Source organism: Phalacrocorax carbo, chromosome 1, assembly GCF_963921805.1.
Source record: "Phalacrocorax carbo chromosome 1, bPhaCar2.1, whole genome shotgun sequence".
In the NCBI taxonomy this organism is placed as follows: Eukaryota; Metazoa; Chordata; class Aves; order Suliformes; family Phalacrocoracidae; genus Phalacrocorax; species Phalacrocorax carbo.
The window spans coordinates 74,609,767-74,636,256 of record NC_087513.1 but is presented as its reverse complement, the minus strand read 5'-3'; the positions used below and the strand labels follow the sequence as shown (position 1 = coordinate 74,636,256).

General features: G+C 39.2%; 1 protein-coding gene across 11 annotated transcripts in view; it reads right to left on the bottom strand.

Annotated features, from left to right (window-relative positions):
- Positions 1-26,490, bottom strand: part of ABCC9 (ATP binding cassette subfamily C member 9) — a 76,562-nt gene that overhangs the window by 39,686 nt on the left and 10,386 nt on the right. For 8 of the 11 annotated variants that reach the window (XM_064460058.1, XM_064460013.1, XM_064460010.1 and 5 more), the window contains 13 exons: positions 26,113-26,274; positions 22,953-23,094; positions 22,465-22,586; positions 21,215-21,381; positions 20,303-20,545; positions 13,870-14,064; positions 10,958-11,122; positions 9,318-9,473; positions 6,474-6,608; positions 5,026-5,188; positions 4,354-4,394; positions 3,289-3,431; positions 393-501 (listed from right to left, as the gene is read on the bottom strand). In XM_064460058.1, coding sequence (XP_064316128.1) covers positions 393-501; positions 3,289-3,431; positions 4,354-4,394; positions 5,026-5,188; positions 6,474-6,608; positions 9,318-9,473; positions 10,958-11,122; positions 13,870-14,064; positions 20,303-20,545; positions 21,215-21,381; positions 22,465-22,586; positions 22,953-23,094; positions 26,113-26,257 — 1,926 coding nt within the window. In that variant the 5' untranslated portion in view covers positions 26,258-26,274. The remainder of the gene's footprint in view (positions 1-392; positions 502-3,288; positions 3,432-4,353; positions 4,395-5,025; positions 5,189-6,473; positions 6,609-9,317; positions 9,474-10,957; positions 11,123-13,869; positions 14,065-20,302; positions 20,546-21,214; positions 21,382-22,464; positions 22,587-22,952; positions 23,095-26,112; positions 26,275-26,490) is intronic. The other 3 variants (XM_064460021.1, XM_064460029.1, XM_064460048.1) reach the window with 1 other exon arrangement.

Genomic DNA, 26,490 nt, shown 5'->3' with positions numbered 1-26,490 from the left:
AACAGCATTTTTGAATTGATTCCTATTTCACAAAGTTTGGCGGTGTTTTTCCCACCTCCAATTCTGAATTTCCCAGAGCAGGAATCAGTCCTACCTAAAGACGCCTAGTGTGCCTTTTATAAAAACTGAGAAGGATTAATAAGAACTAAGTGTAAATGTCTTGCTGTGTTATGGGGGTTTTATTACTACTGGCACTTCAGCAATGCTTAAATGTGTTTGGGGACCTTTCATGTCATAGAAACACAGAGATCCTGTTATAGAAAAGGCAAAAACTGGGCAATGTTAGGGTCAGGCTAGAAGCCAAAACTCCCGAGCCCTATCAGCCAGTACATTGGCCTCGTATGAGGATATATGGCCTCTGCTTTGAAAGCCAGTGTCATAAAACAACTTACAAGTCCTGTGTGCTTCTTACAGGATTCATAAGCTACAGAGCCATCGCCGCCTCTCCAGCTGTCATCTCCAATCTCATCACTCAGGAGAAACTCATTCAGCTTCTGTACACTTGAAAGAAATGAGGACAGTGAGTTAAATGAACCCAGGTCTTCATTAGTACGTTTTCATTTTTGTGCAGTCCAGCCAGCAGGATGTATCAGAAGTGTTCCAAAAGAAGTTAATGGGATACTTTTGGTTCCCTATTGGACCATCTGCCACCCTGACGGCAAGTGATAAAATATTTATGTGGAAGAAGGACAGATGAAAGTAATTAAACATCATACTGATAGCTGGGAATGAAGAGGAAAGCTAGCCATGTGAATGCCACTAGAGCTCTGTGGCAAGGGTTTCTATCTTGACAGGCTTCTCTCTTCTGTGCCTTTCTCATGCCTACACACAGTCAGGATACATAAATGAGTCATTCACCCACCTACATCCTCTGAAAATTCCAATGCACTAGGTGCATCCTGAACACAGCTTCTGCATACACTGCATGCAAACAGGACTGAATACTGCACAGATCAGCACAACCAGGGCCAGTCTTGGAGAAATACAGCAAGAGGTCTCTTTGCCTACTTCTTAAATCTGTCCCCTGGGAAATACAGTGCACAGGTTTAATTCATTCTTCATCAGAGAAGGGTTTGATCCTTTTTCTGTCCCACTTCCCTTCAGAGTGCTGTAAGCATCTGGCTCTTTGTAATTCTGAGGAAGGGATGAACAAAAGCACCCCCCGTCATGGTGAACCTATGTTACTCTGCAAAAACTAAAATCAAGGTGCATTGAGCCAGAGACTGAAAAAGCACTCAGAGACTGAGAAAGGACATACGACTTCAGAACAGTGATTTGAACAGTAATCTGCAAATGGGAAAGTAGTCCTGTTTCAAGGTCTGTCTGAGCATTTCCTGTGAAATTATCAATACATGTCCAAGCCACAGAGATACTGGTTAGCAAGAAAGCACTGCTATTGTTGTTATTTCCTCCTGCCAGTATACCTGTTCGTATCTCCTCTTTTTAAAGGAAAATTTACATGTCTAAGTCCCATATCAGAATTTGTCTTATATAAGAGCATCAAGCAAGAATTTATCTTCTTGTAGAAGACAAGAGGTCTCATTCTGATCATCTGCCTAAGAAGACATTAACCACTACATTGCATTTGAATGAGGGCAGGTACCCTCAAAATATTTCATGGTACTAGAACTACTCTTTACAAGAAAATGGAGATTCTGACCAAAGTATAAGCCTTCATCATAACACAAATGAGTGCATATTCATATATATGTATTTGATTAATGATAGAGCCATGGAGTGGCCAAGCATGCATTCTTCATTCTTCAGTTGGGGGACATGACGTTCATGGGAGAAAGATGTTAGGAAATAAGTTTGCCAAAGGGTAAAGTTTGTTTTGGCAAATATGGTATTTAAATAATGTCCCAAGGGGTGGCCAGCAGTGCTAAGGAAAATGTACGCACAATTTTGATATTAGGGCTATGCTAAACATAGTGCAGAGATGTAGAGGCTGAGATGATTTATAAAGGAGACTTGAGATTTTCCACTAATCAGAAATAATTTTCAACATAGGGAAAATCTCTCATGTGGCTCTGCTGCTGCTTTGATAAAAATAAACTCTAATTTTTTTTTTTTTGTAACGCAAGTGTGTTACTGGCAAATGACAGCTGTAGAGCCTGCAGTCCCCTTGACTGCTATTTGTTATTATCGTTACCCAACAAAAAGAGGCAGTGGCAGCAACAATGCAATACCTTGCCAATGTGCCTCAGTCTTGGCAAGAAGGCATCATGTTTCTGGGTGGAAAGGTTAGTTTGGTCTTCACATCCTGCTAGTGCTTGGTATCTGACACATTCCTGCCAGTCAGGTGTCGGTCTGTGCCTCTTGGGACATCTTGGCAGTGTGTATGTCTACATAACTGCCCCGTGACCATGACTCTTTCCATACAGACCACTGACGCAATAGCCAGAAGTCTGAAATTTGACTTACTACCAAGCAGCTCCCCTAATATCAAGTGCTTTATAGCCCATCACGAAGGAAGTTGTTTTGTTGGGCCATTTGCAGAAATAAGTACCTGGAACATAAAAGTTTCTGATGAAACAACATATTTTATAAGCTCCTTTTCCTTTTTTTTTTTTTTTTACCTTTTCCATTTCATGACAACTTCCTCGCTGTCCTGCCATGTAGATCCCTAACCCTCACAGACTAAAATCCCACGTGCCTGCCTTGCCGTGCTTCCTCTCCTGTGTCTCTTACCGCTGTTCAGGGGAACAGCATTTCCTCTATAAGCGAAGTCCTGTAGAGCTCAGTTTCCCTTAAGCAACTGGTCTTTCAGTGTCCAATGTTCCTCCACCCACTGTCTTTCCTAAGATAGTCCAAGCTAGTTTTGAAAATGAGAGGCAGGACAATACTAAGGTGCACAGCGTACCCTTTGTGGAGGTAGACTTAAGCCAGTTGCTCTTACTTGCATCAGCAGGGCTGGTCTTGCTAGACCAGCTTCATGACAGTACCTCATATCCCTCTGTGTTGTCAGGAGCCCAGAAAAGTACCGGGTGAGGGGAGTGGCCACACTGTGAGAAGTGGAGCATATCCTAAGGAAGGACAGTCTGGCTCTGAATCCGGACTGCCAAACTTGGTGAAATTATAAAACCAGTGGATTATTCCTTGTTTCTGTATCATGCAGTAAAAAGAAATGGTTACTCTGATTTCTCTCACATTTTTGAATATCAGAGTCCTACCTCTAAATCCTTTTCCCTGTGAGCAGGTAGAAACAACCTGTTTCTCCAACACCTTCCTTATTATGTCAGTGAACGTAGGTGTTCAAGAGTTGGAGAAACTAAGATGGCCACTTACCTTATGATAGCCTTGACTGCAAAACGAACCACAGTGGAGAGCAGGAACAGTGGTGTGACCAGGATGTGAAATAATGACAGTGACGCAAAGGCCTGGGCGGGCTGCAGCGGCTTGTCATTGGTGTACGCGTAAGTTACAAAGGTCTGCCACATCAGGAAAAGAGCATGTCAGGATAAAGACTCTTGAAAAAGACGGACAATGGCAGCAAGCAAAATATTTTGCTCAACTAATGCCAAAACCCATATACCTTAATTTATTGGGAATCCCAGTAAACTGGAAAGAAAGGTGTATTCTATTAAAGTGAAAAAGATTTTTAAAATTTGCCAATGATTTCAAGAGGTTTACACATTCAACAAAGAAAAATTTTTCTTTGTAAAATCAAAGCATTTAGTTTTGTAAAATTTTGTTGTTGACTTCAGGGTTTGGAGGAAACACACAACCCAGAAAAATCAGCAAGAATCTAATAAATCTTGTGGTATTTTTCACAGATGAAGAACTACAGTCATATTTCATCCAATTATGGTACACACTGTCAGTGTACTCTGAGTAATGCCCTCAGAATTCGGTCTGTGAAGACTCCTTACTGACCAGCATGCCATAGTTCCTCTAGTGCATTAGGCTGAGATTTAAACCTGGCCAGAAGACAAGCAAAATTTATTTCTCCTTAAACTGCAGAGTATCCTTTCTTGAAAACTGAAATGGTGGCTTATAATGCATTTTGAAACAGGAATGATTTTCATTGCTAGACAACAGAAAAGCAAAGCCACCCAAAGACCCTTCAATAGGAGAGCTTCTCAAAGTGGGTCTTTCATGTAGCAATGACTTTTTTCTTTCTTTCTTACAGTAAAAATTTATATTTCTTTTTGTTTTTACCAATCCAAACCACAGCTGGTGAAATATCTGCTCTGGGAATGGACACTTCCAGTGTCACGCTATCCTACAGTCAGCAGGGGCATATGAACTCATCTGCCAGTTTTATGAGGAATATGTCCTACAATAACAATGATGTCCCTTCTTCCTTTCTCTCCCTTTTTATAAAGAAAAGTGAAAAAAAACATATCTTACTGCAAGAACAGCTGCTATTGGTATGGCTGCATTCATAAAAACTGTGAAAGAGAAATAAAATAGGCATCAGATTATATGAAATAAGAAAAAATAGTTTTACAAATATTTGTATGGCACTAGACAAATCCAGTTATTTCCACTTCAAGTAATTAAAACTCCCAAAGGAAAATTCCTCTGCAGGAAGAAATTTCCTTCCATGACAGAGAGAGATCTTAAACACACAAACAAGCCAAGGAATTATCTCGTTTGTATACTCTAGTGAACTGGGATAAAAAGTTTTATGTGCACAATTATTATGCAACACAACTAAAACATTACCCTCTCAGCTCTTCTACACTACCCAAAATGCAATTTCTTTCAGACACTAATTTATCTTTGCTGTAATCAAAGCTGCTAATATTATCTGAAGCCTCCTTACTATAATGCAACTCATAACTGTAATGTCATAATGAAGGTGACAGAAAACTTACTAAAAAAAAAAATCAACAACACATGCTCTATATTTTCAAGTTTCTGTGTTATACATTTGTCATGACTTTTTATTTTAATCACATTACACACACACACACAAAAGGTGTCATAGTCACAGTTGTATCTTGCTTTGGCTGAAATCAGGAGGAGCGCTGACATGAACAGGATCCATTTTCGAGAGCTAAAAACATAGTTACTTACTGGAAAGAGATGTATGAAGTGCAAAGGTTTTAAGACTGGTGAGTTCTTTCATTCTCGTTTCTTCCACGCTAGTACGAAATATGTGCTCCCAGGCATACAGCTTTAACAACTTAATGCCTTTTAGTATCTCATTGGTTTTCTTTAATCTCTCAGTAGAATAGTCCTTCATTCCAAAAGAAAACAAGGATAACAAATTGATAATGGTTTGTAGCTTTAATGGGAATGTTCTTTTCCTTTCATTTCTGTTGTAAAATTCATTAAAGATTTATAATTTTGTTTGTTTGGGATTTTGTACAGGGTTTCAGTTGTCATACTGAATAAAACAATATACAATTTCATGTTCTTTGGAGATATTAAAGCGTCTACAATCATGAGGGGAAATTAAGTGACCCTGTTCTGAGAAGACAAATAACACAAAGCATCCAAATCCTTCAAGTAGGGGTGAAACTCAGGGAGATGGATTACTAGGGTCAATGGTGTCCATAACAATAGGCAGATGACTACATGTGTGTAATTGCTGATACAAGATTCATTCTGGGATTCATACATAATGGTAATGAAAATAGGGGAGATGTTTACTGATATATTTGGCTAATTGCCTCTCACCAGAAAACAGTAATCATAAATTTTGGTAAAATCATAATCCAAAAGATGTTATGAGTCAGAATAACTCAGAAAAGAGCAAAAAGAAAGATCCAAACTACTTTTGAAATTATAAAAAGATAAATCCTCCTTGATATAAATTGGCACAACTCAACAGGATTGAAGTGTGCTGAAGATTAGATCCATTTACGTGTAATTTGCTTATTGAATATTAAGGTAACAAGGATCTTTAAATATTTGAAGACTCAAACATCAAAGGCTGATGAAAAAAGTTCAAGGATCATGAGAATAAAGTTAAAAATTAGACAAAGTATCAGAAAACATTTCTAACTGGTGAACTAATTTAGACATCAAAATGAAGTGACAGCACTGAAGAACGTACAATAGATATGAATCCAGCAATGCCAGCTGGCTTTTAGGGAATACCAAAGCTTGGGGTGAGAGCATGAAGTCTCTAGCCATTTCAGAGGGGGGTTGCACATGTTCTTTAATACTGCCCTCCTATAATTTATCAGTCATTTGTACTGTTTGCTAACATCCCATGAAATTCAGTATCTGAATGTAGGAATAACACCCTTTCATGGAATTGAATTCAGATGAAACTGTGCTAGCTCATGAAAAATACTCTCTGCAGAGAAGGCAAGTCAAGGCCCACATACTTTTTTCAGATTCTTGTCTGGCAAATGTTAGGAAGAGATATTAAACCACAGAAAAACAGAAAGGGAGGGACAATGGAATTAAGGGACAGCTTGCCCAAACCTCCACAATGAATGTTCACTAACAAGAACCGCTGGTTCCCTATTCTCATTTCTGGATCACAAATGTCACTGAAATAATTTACTTACAAGAGTGCTCTTCTGAGCTTCAGCCAGCTTTGTAGCTATGAAGTACTGCATTGGAGCTAACAGTACAATGACAGCAGCACCGACCAAGGCACTCACTCCAAGTAAATTATAGAGTAGGATCACACCCATTATTATCTATGAAGAAAAAAGGAACATAGAAAAACAAGTAGATTTCAATATGCCAGAATGATAGCAAGGAAAAAAATTTTGTTCTTCTAATAAAGAGTTAAATGGTTCATAGGAATCAGGTCATGTTTGAAAAGTGTGGGAAATTAACCCAGAAGCCTTTATTTTTGACATTAACTGCATAGTTTGTGTTAGGGCCTGGTAGTCCTATTCCAGATTAGGTTTCCACAGAACTAAAGGAGCACTAAAATGATGGTGATCCCCCAGGCGTTTTACGGAATCACTGGCCTCAAGTCTTATTTACACCAGAGCTCCTTACATCACGCTGGAAGTATTCAAAGGTCGTAGGACAGTCATGAATCACATTCGCATTCTGTCGTAGTGATCCTCTTGCAACCGCAGACAGAGGCACATCTAAGATAGGGTTTGAAGCATGATGCAGATGTGCTGGGAGTGACACAAACTTAAGCTTGTGCAACAGTACCATGTAGCTCTGTAGGAAAGTACCAAGATGCTACCTTAGCCCTACAAAGAGTTTGGGAACAATTCCCACAAAGGTCTACCTGGGAATGGCTCTGATGCAGCTACTGAGATTCTGGTTTCTGTGTTAATAGAAGCTCTACTACATAAGTCTTTTTATAAAAGCTCCACTTCATGGTACAGAGATGCCTTCAGTAACAGGACATACAGAACTAGTTCCCTACTTTTTATTTTTGCTATCTCTTCAATGAGTCAGCTCTGTCTTTAAATCTGCCTTCTTATTACACAGTATCTTAAATAAGAATCAATGGAGTTCAACATTTTGAAAGCATTATTTAGCTTTTCAGGCTTCTGTAATGTAAATTAGCATACCTACATGCTATTTTCTTAGCAGAATAATACAAGGTCATACTTGGGGTGAACTGAAGCCTTTACTGGGGGGCCTGATATTTTCTAAGATTCACTGCAACATTCAGCAGGCTATGGCTATATTGGGTCATACTGGAAAGATATAAGTTCAGTATTTACTACAAGCTGTTCTGCCTGAGGAGGGGGCAGCCTTGATGATTGCTGTTTCTTGTGACATCCCTTGAAGCTCAAGTCCTTTGCATAAGGCAAGGCAGGACAGTCCCACCACCTTTTCCAGAATGGTATAATAATCCAGCTCATAGTTATCAGGGGTTAGTTTCTCTCCTCTTTTTTCCAAAAAGCAGCTGGTTGAGCTAATCAGGCAGAAAGACATATTACAACATCAGTGTCATTGGTACCAGTTGCATAATACTTTGAGGAGGAAATAGTAAGTACTCGCCTTTCAATGTTATTGTTGGAGCAGAGGTGTAAGGTAATCACTATGATCGACAGAGCTAAAGAGCAGAAGGAGCCCTCTATAGCCTAGGCCACAGGTGCTCACTCACAAAGTTCTTCAGTAGGGGCAAATTCATGGGTGACGCTATGCTCATTCCCAGGCAAAGCTATGGTCAAGCTATCCCTGTGCTCCTTGTCTCCTGATTGCCTGAAGGTGAACTACAAAAACCAGCAAAATTATCCGAAGCTTCCTCAAACCAGCCTTTCACAGTAGTGGCAAGGGGGGCCATTACATTTCTACAGTGGCTGAGACTTTATTAAACAGATAAATGAGTGGTGAATTTTTGCTACATATAGTTATTTACTAGCCACAGGGATAAGACTATCTGTTCATTTAATAAAGTATTAACAGCAACACTTTCAAATAAACCTGGGTATGAAACAGTAACTTAAAACAAAACCCTCTGTACCCTTTCTAACTTCAGTTACCATGCAATTTTTTTTGTCTTTTTCTCCATAAATTATTTTATGACTCTCTAAACACTGCCCAATCCTAAAATAGACTCATAAAAAAATATTTGTTTCCATTAATAGTAGCAATATTGCTGAATATTATAATAGAGTACTGATAGAGTTCCAGGAATTTCAGCAGAACATATCTGCTATAAGAGTGACTTCTATCCCTTTTTAGATTTGTTTACTGTCATCAGGATCACCTATAGGAAAGGACCATGTCAATCCCACCCCAAGCTAAAATTTTGAAGGTGCTACAGGAGTCCAAGTTTCTTGGAAAATCAACGTGGCTTAGGCCATTAAGTCATTTAGCACTTCTGAAGATTTCTTTCGGGCTAATAATTTTTACCTTTCCTTCCTACAGATTTGCCTACAGATCTTTCCCAGCCTTCTTAAGAACCAGATGTTTACAGTAACTAAGGCTGGTTTAGATGAAAGGTCCTCTGAGCATTTCATGGAGTGCACTGTTGGTGCTGCTGTCAGTCACTGAGCACAATTCAATTGCTTTTTGTTCCTGCCACAAAACGCAGTTACAAGTGGACACTGCAAATGCAATATTTGCCGCTGGTCAGATGCCTGTGCTGCTGCCATGTGTCAGAAATAAAAGCAATGACTTGTGTCAGTAGCGGAAGAAATATGAGCAGGCAAAGGATGACAGGTCGTCTTTCCTAGAGTCACAGACCATATCCATGTCATGGAAATCCTGCTCAGAAAAACCTGTCTTTCTTTACTGGCCCTTGAAGACACAGCCTTTCAGCCCTTGGAGGAGATGATGGGCCACGTTTCTGCTTGTTAGTCCTCCTGGCAAATGAGTGTCAAGTCCAGGTTCCCCTCTGGATTTTGTAGTAGCCTCACAGACATATAGTCTTTTCAACCAGGTTGGAGGATCTCTGAAATCAGGCCCTTACTTTGATGCTCTACCTGAACAGGCATTGCCCACAGATTGGGGCACAGGAACAAGAACCACATTAATTGATTTGTTTCTATGGCGACCAAATTATTGATTTGTCCCAGTGTCATCTCTCCCATGGACAAGTTGGATGTGGAAAGCCTCAGGATCTTATTATATATCATTGCCTGTGGGAAAGGAATACAATGGAAGATATGAAAATGGTATCATAATAAAACAACAGTACCAGCAGGACATTTCAAATGGCAGTATCAGTCTTTACCTAAGCCAGCCCTTCTCCCAGTCTCTCACCTGAGACAAAGAGAGAGTTGGAGACAGAGTGAGAGAAAGCATAAGAGAAAGAAATGATTTTTAAAAACTTCAATTCATATTAAAAGGTTTGTTGCTTAATGCAGACCTAAAACAGAACAAAATGACAAGAAAACATCAAAATTTACAAGATTAGGCAAAGATCTTCCTTGATAAACATTTGGTGAGTCTGCTTTTCTGTGACACTCTCTGTCAAGAGATCCTTTTTTCTGATAAGATAGTTAAACTCATGCTATGAAGTTTTGATCAGGATGGGCATGTATTCCTTTGTGCTTCTCTCCTTTACCTGGCCATCTATTTCCATAAGATTTGTTGGAGTTTAACAGGGTTTAAAATTAGTCAGGGCTTATATCTACTAGAATTTTAAAGACAAATGTTGTGAGCCCAGTTTGCAGTTATGACTAAATATCAAGCACTGCAGTTTCAAGGCATTTTTAAAAATAATTTGTGCTCTTTGCCCTGTTTTGTCCATGAGCAAGGTAGATCCTGTAGAATTCATCAGAAATGCCTACAGACCATGGTGAATTACATCAGCTGCATATGGTCCTAAGAGTCCCCATTTTGGCAAGCGGGAATCAGAAAAGCACAAGGAAATACAATCACAGTGCGCACAAAAACCAGAAGCTTCCACGCTGAGATGATATTCCTATGGTTAGCTACACCTGGCAAAACATCAGTTCCAGCTTCTGTTTTGCACACAGTGCTACTGCTGCCTGTGGAGTTTGGTCTGCAGAGATCCCTGCTACAACCCACCCACGTTCTGAGCTGGAGCTGCTGGCTCCAGTTCATAAACACAACTTTCACAGAGGGTTAATGGATGCCGATTTTAGAGACACAGTTTTGGAGATTAATCACTCCTGTCCTATCTACAGGGCTCTGTGCAAAAGGGCATAAATACCCAGAATCACCACTCACGATACATGGACAACGTTCCCATAAAACATAGCTCGGCCAAAGATACTCTGCAGATGACTCTCTTCACAGTCAGCAGAAGTAACCTCATAAGCAAATGAACAAAGCAGATGCAGAGCCAAAACTACACTGCTTATCTTTATATACCGAATGTCATCTGCAAAGATATGTTCTTTATGCACAGGGTGAGTGTTAAACTTCTACATGTTAGTATGATGGTTTTAGTTTTTAGCAAAAGGGATTTCTGCCGTCAGTTTGGCTGTGTCAGTGATGTTACTTTTTCCAGCTTTCTGTATAAAAATACGGTGCATATGCTCTCTCAAACAATTGTTAACTGAGTCTTCAGATAAAGAACAAGGCAAATGAAAATACAAAGCTGGAGCTATTGTTAGTGAATTTCTTGGCAGATCATGGGAACATCTTTGCTCACCAATAAAGCACCTCGTAGGTTGATGCCAGTTTCTGTAGTCACATAGTAGGATGCCTGGAGGAATGTCCTCTGCAAGATAAGGGCCAGGAAGAGAAGAACTGCCAAAACATAAACATTCCTGAGGAATTCCTCTGAGGAAAGATATGAATTTGGGGGATCCTTCATCTGAAAAGAAAGGAAAAAGTTGTGAAAGTGGCATAGGAGGAATAGTATATTCTTAGGACAGTGGAAACAAGGAAATTCAGTCATTGCATTAGAACAAAAAATATTGGTGGTATTATGGGAAAGTAATGGAAATCAGATTTCTTACTGTCCTGTGTATCAAAACCATTTGGATACAAATTAAATACTCTGCTCATGTTCCAAGGACTTAGGACCTTAACTTCTAGCTGTTCTGAAATGAATTGTTTTTAGCAGGAAAGGGACAACAAGGTCACCATGTTTGCCTTAGCTTTAGTTTCTCCATCAAATTCTGATGATTTGTAGGATAGAAATGCTGCTCAGTAGAAAACAGAGATCATTCCACCTGCACCACAAAGAAGGTGTGAGAATTTTTTTTTTATTATATGGGAATAGTTAATTATGTTGCATTTGTATATTATGGAAGCAATTCCTTCCAGAAATATAGTCTATGATACCTGTGAATTCTGAACAAAATATAAAACATATGCTAGTATTCCCCACAAAATGAGGTTTAAATGCCTCAACGGGAAAAAAAAAATCTTGTTTAAATCACTTTATTTGTTTTTACTTTCTAGTTTTTATGTTCACTGTGCTTCTCTGTTTCAGGCAGAAAAGGAAACAAATATACCAAAATACTGCAAGGAAGGCTGTTCCTTTGGTATTTCCGATCCAGCTGGAAGCAGGATGTGCTGAAATTATTAAAAAAAAAAATAAAAAAATAGAAGGAAAAAGCCTGTTCTACTGAAATACCCAGCCTGATTCTGAGAAGAAAGGTTTGGGAAATATTGGAAAGTAAGCTACGTACATACCCTTTGGAAGATCCCTTCATCACTCTGGATTACCATCATCCACCATGAGACTGGAGGCAGGAGAGAGCTGCTCTGAGCCATCCAGGCTCACCTCACTTCAGTGACCCCAGCCTTTCCACACCACATACTCATCGCTTTGCCACAGGCAGACACAAAAGGTGTCTATAAGCACTGAACAGTGTTTTCAAAAGGTCCAATCTCTGTAAGATGCCTAAATCCCACTGAAATAACAGGACTAAGTGGCTCAACCAGCCCAAGACTCTTTGAAACAATGGTTGCTTAAGTGCACGATTGGTCAGATAAATATATTTGAAAATGCTTCTCTTTATGTTCCACTGCATCTAACTTCCCCACATTTACATGTGGGGATATCAATAATAAAATAACAGTTGTAGATACCTTTATTAATGACATAGAGTTCTAGGGAATTAAGGGGGAATAAACATAAAATTCAATGAAGTCACATTGATTGAAACTAGAGAGAATTTAAAGGAGACACACATAATAACAAGAAAAACCAAGAGAAAGTTTATCAAAATCCATAAATTAAAACTAAATGTATTCTGAAATGTATGCAAGAGAAATAGTGACAGTCACCAAGCCAGGCTCTTGGAGTGGTTTCAAGTTCTCCAATGATTTTGATCTTCCTTTCAGCCAGTGTTGATTTAAACTTAAGAAAACTCACAACTGAAACCACTACACTGAAGAGTACAAAAGATAAAGGAAGCAGCAAAGGTACAGATTCCAAAATTTGAGATCCAGAAATGATAATTTTCAAGCTAAACACATTTTTGAGGCAAAATATGAACTGTGCCTTTTAACTTTGTGGCTCAAATCCAACATGTAGAGAGGTCCAAGGATGGCAAAGAGCTTTTTTTGATAAGCTGCACAATTAAACTCTCATTCTTCAGTGCAATGGCTGAATGAGAGTCTAGAGCCAAATTAAGACCATCAGTCAAGAAAATGAATGCCGGGAGCGAGCAGCCAAGAAGATGTTTGGATAGTGATGATAGTCAAATGCTTTATCTGGAGGGGAAAATGTTATTCCATTACATACCTATCTGCTCATTCAAATACAAAACAGTCACTGCATAAAGTGTCTGGAGATGTTTCTGTATCAGAAGACAGATGTAGGAAAGTTTCTTCATCATGGCTTCGCTGCTGTCAGCTAGTAAAATAATTTTACCTGTATCTTTTCACTAGCTACTAATAAATTCTTTTTCTTATGATAGAAAATGTTCTGTATCAGAGGCTTGCTCAGTGCTTAGAGGTGGTCTCTGAAAGTTCAGTCTTGGTGAAACTTGAAATGAGTTGTGAACTAGCATTTTTTGTGCAACTCCACCATCAAAAATGCCATTGAATAACATGGATGCTTTTCAACTTCTCACATGCGCCAATGCATTTCACCACAGCAACAAGCAGCAAAATAACAGGGAGTGACTACACTTGGCTTCCCAGTGGAAAACAGATTTCAGAGAGCTCAAACCTGTCAACGAACTACAAATGGACAGGTGGACAGAAATTAAGCAAAATTCCCATACTCATCCTTGCTGGATGCATCACTGAGGCACCACCAGCAGGTGTCCTGCCTGAAACGAGGAGGCACAGTTGAAGAGGAGCAGAAAAGCTGTTCCTTCTCCCCAGAACTGCAGGGATGACTCCACCAAGAGGCAGACAGCTGGGCAACTGGGGGAAGCCTGCACTACCTCTGCCGCATTCATACCAAAGACTTCTTTCTACTACTCAGGTTTATAACTTGACCATCTCTCACAAAAAAAAATAAATCAATTTGCTTAAAAGAAACAATGAATAATACAAGGGTGATCATAAACATACAAAAGTATGCAGCCAGACATATTAAATACCTGATATGTATCTAGAACTAATACCAAAGTTTTTCAGTCCACGTTGTGAGGTTACCTTTCCTGTTGTATTTGTATTGTTGGTTGTATTCTGGAAGCCTTGGACAATGCCAGAAATGCATAATGGCCCAGCAAAACCCAGCAAGTCAGCCAAGTAACGGAATGTGCTGCTGAGAAGAATTGGTCGTCCAAAAGCACTGTACATGGCTAACCATATGGAGGGACTCCGATTGGGCTGGTCTGCTACCTTTTTCTGGAAAACAAAGAAACAGGTATCAATGCATCAAGAAGAGGCCTCCCTAGCTCTATACGGCAACTTCCATTTCATTCCTGACTGGATGCCCAAATGGTTCCTGAAGGGTGTTTCGGAGTAGACGAGGTAGCAAACATGCTGTAGATACCACCAGATTTCAGACATTCTTCACAGCAAATTAAAATTCTGCCTCCTCTTGGTAACTGTGGTTCCTCAACTCTAATTCCTAACACTTTCCTGAACCTGTGAACACAGGAATGCAAACACAGATTAATTGTATTGGCATGTAGCCATTGTTCCTTGTCACATGTGTGCTCAGGAAAAGGTCTGACCTTTCAAGCCCTTGCTCATATGGGTTATCTTGACTTTCACAGTAGCTGTGAAACCACTTGATCCAGTAAAGGCTTCTGATGTGAGAAAGAGATTGAAGGAAAAAAAAAACATGGACAGACACCTACAAGAATATAGTTCAATTTAATTTATCTGGATTTTTTCTATCTCTTGGGTGCCTTCCAGGAAGATACACTTCAGCCAATCACTAATTACTAGGCTCAAAAAGGTAATAATAACAGGCTATGTTGAGAGGTAAGATTAAATCAACTAAGGGTCCTTTCTAGCCTTCAGTTCTGTGAATCTATGCAGTATCACAACTCTTGATCTAAAACACCAATCAGTGGATATCTCTGTACCTAGTAAGAGTAGTTCTGATATTTCTGAGGTGTTTTCAATCTAAAGAAGAAAGAGTTTTGCTTAATAGATCCACGGTCCGCAGAGAGCTTCCTTGCGCTTCAGGCAGCAGCTTTTGACACTTTAAAAAAACATCTGTCATTTTTCAAGTAGCATAGATGCCTGCAAGTTGTAACCCAAGCCAAGCCCTCCTGAGTGTTCACAGTGACATTTTAAGTAAGCCCAGTAATAACAACCCCCTGCGCCAGCAAATTAACCAAAGCAAATCAGGTCTGGCTGCACCCTGCCTGGCTGCCTTATGTCTTTTTTCCTCTTTTCTTGGTTTTTCCTTTTACACCACTTCAACAGGGAGATAGAATATGTGCGTGGTGCCAAAAATGAACAAGTATACAGGAGGGACAGATAGCTGCTTACTGGCTTCTAGAGATTAGGCCAGGCTGATCACACCCGATGCCAAGAAGCTTAGTACAGAGAAATAAGTGGCACGGGGAAAAAATAAAGCTAACATTTCAGAAAGTGGTAAGAATAAAACTGCTGCTTCTGATGAGGGAAAGAGCACAAGGGCCTCATGTGAGTTTCCCAGACAAAAGGCTCTGAATTTGTTGCCTAACAGGTTTTGAGCTAGACTGCACTAGAGGGGCTACTGTCATCCTCCTCAAATAAATGATCTGCACTTTAACAGCTTGATAGGAGCTAAGCTAACTCATTAGGAAAACATCTGCCGCCTTTTGGAAAAAATTGCACATACTATTCTCAGCATTCAGATAATGGTAAATTTGGTAAATGGAAATGGTAAATCCTTATTTCTTTAATGAGATTTTACTATTTTAATAGCCATTTTCACTGCTACAACAATTTATAGAATTGTTATCACTACATGAAATCTATTTACTTTTCATTGGAAAAAAAAATAATTAAATTATTTAATAATCTCTATTGCTAAACACTGTTATTTCTTCTTTTTTAATCAGGACTTCAAATTAGCTGAAGTATCTAATGGGGAGAGGGGAGAAAGAAGATTTTTCTTCTAATCTCAAGCTCTTTTCCAGAATGGTTCTTGAGGCCCATTGCTATGGGCTTGCAATATAGTATGCTGCATATGCCAACACTATCCTTTATTTAGGTGCTGAAGGATGATTTGTCAATAACCACTCATTATAGCTCTCTGATGACCACTGAGATGTTTCAGTAAATTCTCAATTGAAAGTTTGGCCAATGCCATAAGAATTAAATAAGAAGTTCTGTTTGGGCTTTCTGCATCAGAAAAACATTATTACCATGATGATTATTTTCTGCAGTTCCCCAGTCCTTTTAAGCCTCTGTGGCTTGGGGAGCCACAAGCTTCTCCTCCTTGGCATGAGAGGCTGGAAGGACATACTTTCATTTTCGAAGGTGAGAAAAAGTATCTTAAAATAAAATGTTAAAAATGATCCAGCTACAGAAAAGGAGGGGAGCTGTACTAAAGCCAGGGAAGAGTTGCAGCAACACAAACTTGAGCTTAATCAGTGTACACAACTACGCATCTCTGTGCCTTGTTTCAATTTGCAAGGATTATTTATTTTGGTATGGTTGGTAGCATTTGTTGTTGTGTGAATTAACAGGCTGGACCACTGTTCTCTCCTGTGGCACTTGCCTAGGTTTTTCTTGTCTTTCTCACCTCCCTTTTAAATCATTGTAATTTTCTCTATCTTGGGCACTCAACAGTTGGAGTGAGGGCAGTGAGACAGCACTTGCTGTAAACCAAGCCACCTGTAAGGTACACCTCAGTCAATGTGGATATCCAACAGTTCCCTTAGTGCTGTAGCTGACAGTGTCAGCCTGATGCTGAAGGGCAATGCTCTGTCCCTGTGACTTCTATCTATCCAACGCACTTTCTTTCCTCCTCTTTCTGCCATAACAGGTATGATCCATAGGGGCACATGAATAGCAGGCATAGGGATTCCTCCTGGTCCTTGACTTTTAAAAATTGCATTTTCTCTTACACCATCCCAAAAGGAAAACTTTCTATTGACTGTCAGAGCACATTCCATGGGATTTTGGTTGATGGGGTACACTAAAAGTAATATCGATGTGCTAAATCTATTTTGGGACATGTGATGTATGATGCATTACTGTGTGGTCTGAAACATCTAGACCACTTGTATAGAAGCAAAAAAAAAAAGCCAAGAAATGAGAAACAGGATCAAATGGGGGGGGATTATGTCACAAGTACTACCCACATATAGTATGTTGGTCCAAAAATTTGGCTGTGAGAGTTTAATTGCATATCATGAAGGACTTCTTTAATTCTCAATCTTATTGAAGAATTCTTTATCTTCAGCCAAAATGTCCATTAATATAGTAGGAACCGTGAATGTGTATTAAAAAGAATATATCAGTTTAAGGTCATGGGTCTAACCCTATGGGTTTGATGTGCATCACTGCTTATTCTGCAGAAGCAACCTTCCTATCTGCAGTTAGAGTTTCTCCAGGATTCTTAGAAAGGTGTGATAAAATACTGTAAGATAAGGTATTTCTGTTTCTATAGGAGACTGTCCAGAAAAGCAAGAAAATTCAGCATGTCCATCTTTTAGAATATTTACTGATTGCAGGAATAATGAGAGAAAGAAAGCCAGTTAAAATGTGCTTTTCTGGCAACACTGTTTTTTAGGGAAAAACTCAAACACATATTTAAATAAGCTTAATTATCAAAAAAGCTTATTTTACCTGTAGTTTTATAGTATCTTTTAACTGAGGTAACATATGCTATGTTGTTTTCTTATGATATGCGGTGTTATGCTATGTTGCCAAACACAAACTATCTACAAAACCAGCAACAAATGATCTGTATCTTATTGTAAGAGTTGGAATGCCTTTTGCAGTAGCAACTACCAGACTAATACCCAATTAGAATATCGATCACCAGTTATTTAGCTTTGTATTGTGTTGGTTTATATTGCTTAATATTATAATAAAATTAATGATAACTGGTTTTAAAATCCTATAAAATGAAATTATATTAAAATTAAATTACTTGATGCTTTGAAAAAATTACTTGTAACTAAAGAATTTTGAGTAGTGAATGTATTCATAATGCTAAGAACTGCTTGATGAAAATTTGAAAATGTAAAAAAACACAGAACAGAATAATGAATTCAGATCTGTCACTGAGAATTGTTAGCTTAGGTCTCATGTGCCAGTGGCCAACCCTTGATATGGCAGAAGCCAGAAGAATCCTGTCTAAGTAGTTGAGTATGGATTTCAGGAGTTGTCCACTGACATCAAAGAAAACAAGAAAAGGTTCCACCCAGTGTTCACAGACTTCATGGTTACTCAAGTAGCAATATGCTATTTGAGCAGAATATAGCAGCCATAAAAAGTTAATCTCAGACCCTCTAGTTTGCGCTCCTATATGCTTGGACACAGGTTTGGAGAATGGTGAATTTGAGAAAACAGTCATCAAAATTTAACCTGACTCATTTCCTTCAGGCTATTATTTGGTAAAGAACATCAGCTGGTTTTAATTTTCATAGCATGCAGAAGGAATAGCAGGGCAACGTCATGTAAGCTATCTCAAAGGCATTCTACAATACAGAATATTCATGGTCGTGTTTAGCATCTGTCATCAAGGCGTGATAAGAAGGGTTTGGAAAGGAACAGAAGCCTTCTTTCTGCAGTGCTATGGAGCACAGCAGAGATCAGCTATCTCCAGGCATAGGCAGGGGTAATCTCACTTAATCCAGAGGATGCTGGGGGCTCCCCTCACCAGCTGCGGAAGATTAGTGTAAAATACACCCTGGCAACAGAGACAGTGACATATCGTGTCTTCCAGATCGCAGACCATGCTTCAACCTGAAGAATTTTCCTAATTTTGTGGCTGTTTTCTGGCCCAACCATGCACAAACCAACACATGTCTTTGTGGGAGTGAACTGCAGTGAGTTCCACTGCCTGACTCTTTGGATTCGTTTTAGCCCTTTGGTTTACTTTAACTTTATCTGTGAAGTATCATATTACTTTAGGGTTACAGCCTGTTTTGAAATATTAGCACAAATGTGCCAGAGGCTGTGGTAATCTCAAGACTTTAAACAATTACAGAAACCAAAAAATATGATGTAAGCCAGCTTTATAAATGTAGGTGCATGTAACTGCATGGGTACATTTATGCAAGTCTTCATACTTGCCTGACGCATGCTGAGGGAAGCTACACACTGAATGTTTGTCTTCATGCACATGAGCAATAGCACACTTAACTTGCCTTCTGGCATCTGAACCACATATTTGTGCAGTCACACACGGTATCTGCAGATGTAAATGAGCTACAGACAAATGCTGACACTCAGTCATCGTGCCTGTCATTAAGAATGGCACAAAGACTTAGATCCTTGGGGCATGTAGGTGCCTAAGGCTCTTTGGTCTCTTTAAGATTTAGGCACCAAATGCTTCTTTAAGGATCTGGCCTAAGGGATGCACATCTCCTTTGCTGTGAAAAGCTCAGTTCCAATAACTCCGTAGTTTTCTGCTTAAAGCTTAAAGCTGAAGGGTCTTGGTCTCTAGTACCTGTAAGCATCAACTACAAAAGGAAAGAGAAGCAACCAAAATCTAATAAAATAGAAACAGTTGCACTGATTATGGTTTCATTTCAGAGGGCACAGAAAGGAGTCTGCAGTTCCATCAGTTGCTGGGAGCAGAGAGATGCTCCTTCCAGCTTCCCCTCGCATTGCATTTCTAAACCGTGCACTGCTTGGAAACATGTTTATCTGGTGTGCGCAGGAATGGGATTTATACACTTTTGACCTACATGCTACATTTTCCAAAGTGGCCTCTGAATGCCTGCATTCTCTCTGTTTATGCTTGAGAATCGATATGTACGTACAGATCAGGGAGGCAGGCTCTCAAATCCTTCCTTTCTGCAAAACCAAATATTTATCTTTTTTTTGGCAGAAATCACCAGCTTTAAGCACAAATGAAACACCACAGCTTTGCCTAAATGCATCCAGAAGTTTCTCTGGAAACTCCTGCCCTACCCAATGAAGTTACCCAAGCATGGGTTTTGTACTGGGTTTGGCTGGGATGGAGTTAATTTTCTTCATAGCAGCCTGTATGGTGCTGCATTTTGGTTTGATGACTGAAACACCATTGACAAGACACCAGTGTTTTGGCTATTCTTGATGTATGTTTTTAGCAATTTTTCTTTCTGGAGAAAAAAAGTGAAGATGAGTGTTTCCAGCTGAAACTATGGACAGAATGTCTTCTAATTTAAGATGCTGTCATAAGTAGCTAAGATTTAAACAAAGCTTTCACTTTTAAAATGAAATCTAGCAAGGATTTGCTAGATCAGTCTGCTATGGCTTTAGTTTCCAGTTGCTCTCAATCTGGCAACTCTCCCCTGCTGTAAATTCACTTAAAACCAAACAGTAATCATTGGACTGGAACTTCCTAAGCCAAGTTTCACCTTGGAACAAACAGTGCTAAATTAAAGATTCCTAAAACTAGGCTTTCATAGATGCACAAAAAATTCAAAGTGACACTATAGTTTCTAAGGCCAACAGTGACGTGAACATCTGTGGTTACCTTTTGTTCCTCATATGCTTCTTTGAGACAAACGTAATTTGTCAGTGCTCTCATTGCAATTGGAAGCTTTCCGATTGCCTTCAGGTCCACAGGTTTCTTGTGAGCAGATATTATAAGAGTATTCATCCACCAGTAAGTCGCCTTTGACAGCAAATTGACAAATGGCTGCAGAAACCTCACCCCCAGGTCCTGTAGATCCTCTGGTGGCTTTACTTTCTGAGGGTTCATGAAAAATACATACCTCTGGAGAGGAGAAAATAGACAGTGTGTGCTCATGAATTATCTTATTAATGGCAATTTTTCAGTAAAAATTTTCTCAATTACAGTGTCAAATTTGCAATTAAAGGTAATTATACATTGAATTTAAATGTATTTTTTACGTAAATAGGAGCATTTCCATTCTGACAGCATAATTCACAAGAAATTGAGCAATGTGGGATGTGGATACAGCCCCGTAGCCTACCAGTACTATCTATCTGAACAACAAAAAAGAATTATTGGGTTATAATTTTATTTCAGATTATCATGGGTGAGAACATACGCTAACATACATTTACTACATATATAGTTTATCTGCATTAACATAGCATATACTGTATAGATGACATTCGCACACACATACACCTTTATATGCACAAAAATGCATGCATATCTATGTATACAAATATGTATGAACTCTGCATACATATACACAGACACAGATACACACCAAGTCCAGGGGACACATCAAGGACATACGTTTTAAAGAGATGCCAGGTCCCACAGATTTTTGTAGAATTAACCAGACATTTATGGCTAAGCTAAACTTGGGCCTAAACCTGACACAAGCCAGAGTTACAGGGACTGAAGACTGATCTTCATCCCCCAGATACTACTGATACCTTTTGAGATCCTGATAAAGAAGCCACATACCCTAACTCGAATGACATTGATCTCCACAGCCATCAGAAGCCCATAGAGAATGACCATAATTCCAGTGATGCAGAAACGCAGCTGAGAAAAAGACACACCGTCCTGGCAGTATCTGACAAGCTTGATCGTTTTGGTGACAAAGGCCATTATCCAGTAAAGAAAGAGAGCTGTGAAAAAGGTGCACATGCATAATTTAGAAAGGAAAAAATTAGCTATACCACTGCTGTAGAAGTTTTAGCTCTCTCAAACAGAAATATTCCATGGCTTAGTGCAACGCAAGCATGATGATCCTCTATAACACCAGCTTGCAGGCTGGCACAGTGTGATGTTAGCCCAGGCCAGGAATTCAGGTTTGAGAGATTTGCTTTGCATTTTCTTTTCCCAGGTCACTATTTTCTTTCCTGGGCCACCACCTTTCAAAGACATCCACAATGGTGGGTCTTCGCACAATTACAGAAGTCCATTGAAGATAATCTAAAGGGTAACTTTGCATTGAAATGAAGTAAAAGTCACTTAATTTGACAAATATCATATTGCCTCTTTGAAAAAGCAGAGTGCATTGCAGGTAAGCTCATTTTGAAAAAGACTTCGTATAATTTAATTATGTCCTGCACCCTGGTTTGTATCCATCAATGGCTAGTTCAGGTTGTTGGGTTATAGGTAATATGGACTGTTTATTTCTATGAAACATTATCCTGCAATGTCTAGTCAAATTCTTCTGACCACCTCCTGGCTGAGACAGATATCATGAATACCAGGTGGCAGCTTCTCAGAAGTAAACCTTTTCCTCTCACCCCACCTTTGTTAAAAGTGAGAGGTGGCATTCATCGTTAGACTGGGTAATCTCAGAATCAACTGCAGTGGATGCTGAGAAACAAAAGCCATCTACACAGGACAGTTTGTGATCAGATTACTATTAAAAATGGCTTTTAAAAATAGCCCTTTTGAACAAAGGCAAGATTTTGCCTCAAAATAATGAGCAGTGTTAAAAAATACCAAAAAGCTCATGCTATAAATACAATAGGTGTACTATGCTTTTCCTTTTGTGATAATTTTTAAAAATAGTTTTCAGTGTGTACCTTATAAAAGGTGCGATAACTCCTACAGTAATACTAATTCAAAAAGCAGAGAATTATTCCTCTCTCTTTTAATATTCTCATTAATTTCACCATCCTCTTCTACCTAAGCAAGCTGATTTTAGCTATACTACTGGGTTTGTAAGAGTACATAAATACCAGACTTAGACTTACCCAACAGTAACTTTGGAAAGTTAGATGTTTCAATATTATGGTAATAGACTATGGATACAGTGGCAGCCACAAATCCCATTATAGCTGGTAGAAAGAGGTGCAGATGGCGAGATTTCATTTGGCTGAAAACATATAAGGTATAAATGAGTGAATTTACTGTCTTTTTTCACCATTGTTCTATTCTCGGGTGTTCTGCCAATCTGTTTAAGAGGACAAATATGACATTCCTAGAGGCAAAAAGTGTTTTTTCCATGTGAATGCTTTAACTTCTGTCAATATTTACTTGCTGTTATAGTTTGAGAGGAGAATAACAGTGTGCTAGGAGCAATTGTTCTACTTTCATCCTATTAAAATGAACAGTTCGTGAAAAGATGCCTGATCTTTTCGGGGGAAAAACTCCTTACACCTTTCTAGCCAACCCGTCACACATTATCAGTATACATTACATATGCAGTTAGCATGGCTACCCACCAAGCACCGTCACTTACGTATCGGAAACTATGCCTTCTGCTATTTCACACACATGTACGAACAGGAGGGTGAATGTCAGGATCCACCGCAGGTTGTGTCCAGGGAAGTGCAGCCAGGTATTGTGGTGAATCTGGACTTTGGAGCTTTGGCTTCCCCAACCTGGGAAATAATGAAAGAAGTTTATCACACAGCCAGCTAGTGAGTGATTTGGTTATCAGTTCCCTGTTCTAATCCATAGGTCACACTTAACAGTACCTAATCAACACAAACCCCCACAAGACTACGGGGGCCATAACTTACGGTTACTAATAGTTACCGTATTATAATATGTAATATGGTTACCAGTAACCATACGGTTACTAATAACATGACCCAGGAGTGTTTATGTTGCTATGTAACCCCCCATAATTCAGATTTGACCCTCTAGACAACATGACAACAGACTTCCAACAACTGCAATCAAATAGAAGACATCCCTGGCCAAGAACAAAGATGAGAAAACCAAAAGAAACATCTCAGTCTCACCCTGGCACAACAGGGACTGACAGATCTTAAGTGATGGCGTCATCATGTCTTTCCCAGTCACAGACAAGAGTGGGCAAAGTTTCCAACTGAGCTGCATCCTCCAATGAGGCCTCAAAGAAATATATTTACTTCAAACAAATAAAATTTCTTATCTCTGCCTCAGGCCTCATTGGGAGCACTGTCTCAGGCGATGCTGAACAATCATTTCCCAGTCTCTGCTCCTCAGGGACAGCCCAGCCTCCTTGCCCTGTGCATTCCTGGCACATACGAATGTGCTTTCAGCACAGCACTAAGATTCAGCTGATTTAATCAACAAATTAATCTTGAAGCCCATTTTCATGTCAGGACCTCAGATGCCACCTATCCTTTTCAGGCAGGATCCTCTCTGAAGCCAGCAACCTGGCAAGAAGCAGGACACCAAGGACCTGACAGAAGTGACAGTGCTGGGGGGAGCTGAGGACGGATCAGACATTAGCCTCTCATGATGGCAAGTCTTGTCCTTCACGTTGCTTTGTCCTCTGTCCCTTCCCACCCCGGTACAGGGCTGTCCTAAGTCAGTCAGCCCAAATGGCTGTACATGTCCCTCTTACTGTAAAGCAGCTCCTGGAATTCCCTGACAGACTTCCTGAAGCCCACAGAAAATCCCAAGAACAACACATTTCGAGGAAGAAAAGAAACAAAACAAATTAAAACAAAAACAAAAACAAAGTTGTTTAACTAGGGCAGTGAGCACTGCATCTGTTTCTTTCAGTAACTACAGTTGAAAATCCGAGATATGCTTTTGATACACAAGGATGCAGCATCTCATCCTGCCTAGAGACTCATCGGGTGACTCAGAAACACATAAATCAGAGCCCAGGCTTGTTCATTCTTGGAAACTACCAGGATTTCACCGTTTCATCCTTGTTTAATGTGTAAAGTACTGCAGGAACAAAATATTCTCTCTTCTCCATATCTAGCTAGAGCATTTTCTATAGTTTCACGAGATTTTCCTAATCTAATGTGGCTTTCTTTCACCTTCCTCCAATCTTTGTCTCTCCCAAGATACTTTTCACTTTTATTTCCTCTTTTCCCGTACATCTGCACAAACATGGTTCATCATCAATTTTTGGTTTTGGAGTCAGTTATTACTGTGGACTTCAGATGGCTTTTAATGCTGTGTTCAACAACTGTTTGTCCTGATAATCAAGGTACAAAACAGAAAGCAAAGAACTACATACAGGCATACATAACATACAGTTTAAGCTATTATGGTTTTTTCCTAACTTTGTTAGAAAATAGAGGGAATTTTCAGTAGCTGTAATACTATTCCAAAATTAATTGGCTAATACCTGTGAAAATATTAAAGGGGCTGCTACCACTTCATGCCTAACACAGAATGTTGTAGAAGATTATTGCTGCCCTCAGACCTTGCACTGAGTTTCCATCAAACACTGCTGCAGAAAGACCTGTAAATCAAGGACGAATTGCATTTCATCTCAAAGAAAGAGCCAGCATTGACATAAAGATCCAGCACTGTTGGAGAGTTCTCCATAACCCTTGGGGTATTTTCCAGTCTTCAGTTATTCTTTTGTTAGAACTTGTTTGTTATTCCCTTGCTTAAATATTTAATTAGTTTTTAGCCACTGGATCTAGCTGATTGCTAGCTACCGAGTGCCGTAGCTCACAGCTTCCTGTAGCCTATTATTCAATTACTTCAGAGTATTTTTGTATAATGGAAGTCCTTAAATCTGTAGTTCGAATATAGTCCCAAATTCAAATCTTCCTTGTGGAAGAAATGTATTGCTATGTATAGACACAACGCCAGGAGGGTAACATGGAAGAACTGACATGCCATTTCTCATGCAGTTGTTAGGAGAATGTTTATTTTTATTAATACTTATTGCATTTTGATGGTTATTCAAGTGTTTTTATCTCCTACGATCAGTTAGAATGCCACTGTTTGATAGTTCTGAAAAAGCACTAAACTTTATTTATTTCATCACTGCAAATAACTGGGATAAAGAAACACTCTAGAGAAAAAGTACCATTAGAGTTCTAGTTTAGATGGGGCTTTTTACAAGAATATGTAAGTTAGAGCCATTCCACTGTCCTACATTCTTCAAGAGAGATTTATCACTTCTTATTTTCACCCCTGTGGAAAAAGATTATCTCTTTTGCTCTACTTCTGTTTACAAATCTTGGCGAAAGAAGCAATTATGATGTTTTAAAACTTTCCTACACTTTTCCTAGCCTTAGATCCAAGTTGCCCATTTACGATATTCCCTGAAATTCACATAACTTGAAGGGAATTCAGACCTACTGTCCTCAGTCTTCTCATATCTAATAATAGCAAAGGTTGCAAGTTGCCAATTTCAAGTCTGAAGAAAACTTCTCCAGAGAGGTTTCAAAGAATTTGGATCTGATTTCTCTGGTTCTCATCCATATTTTCATGCTGCTTAGTTCAGATTTGTATATAAAATTCCCAATATTTCAAGCAAGTTGGCTTCATGTCCTCTGGGTCAAGCCATTCTGTCTCTTCTTTTTTAGAATTTATAAATACAAATCATCCAGTGGTTTGCACCACAGGCCTCCAAGCACATCTAAACATGACTGGGTATAAACACATGCTCAAGTGTTTGTAGGCTTGCATGGCTCCATTGAATAACTCACCAATGAACAAAATTGGGAAGGTGATAAATAGCAAGAAGACATGGGGAACCAAGTTGAGGGCATCCACAAAGCAGACATTTCGTAGGACACCAGCACTGATGTTATAGGCTAAAGCATTGTCGTTGCCACAAAATGCGAGCCTCATCTCCTCCAGAAGGTCTACTACAAAAAAGAGAGAATAGTTGACTACCAAGACTGTTAGTAGCTAAACACAAAATAAATAAAATAAAGAAATACAGAAGGAGCACACTGAACAACCCACAGAGAATAATTCAGTTGTATTTTGAAATTCTTTTGGGCTCCATCAAGTATAAGCACATTAGAATGAAGGCTGTGTTTATATTAAATGTACTATATATTATAAGTACTTTTTATTAA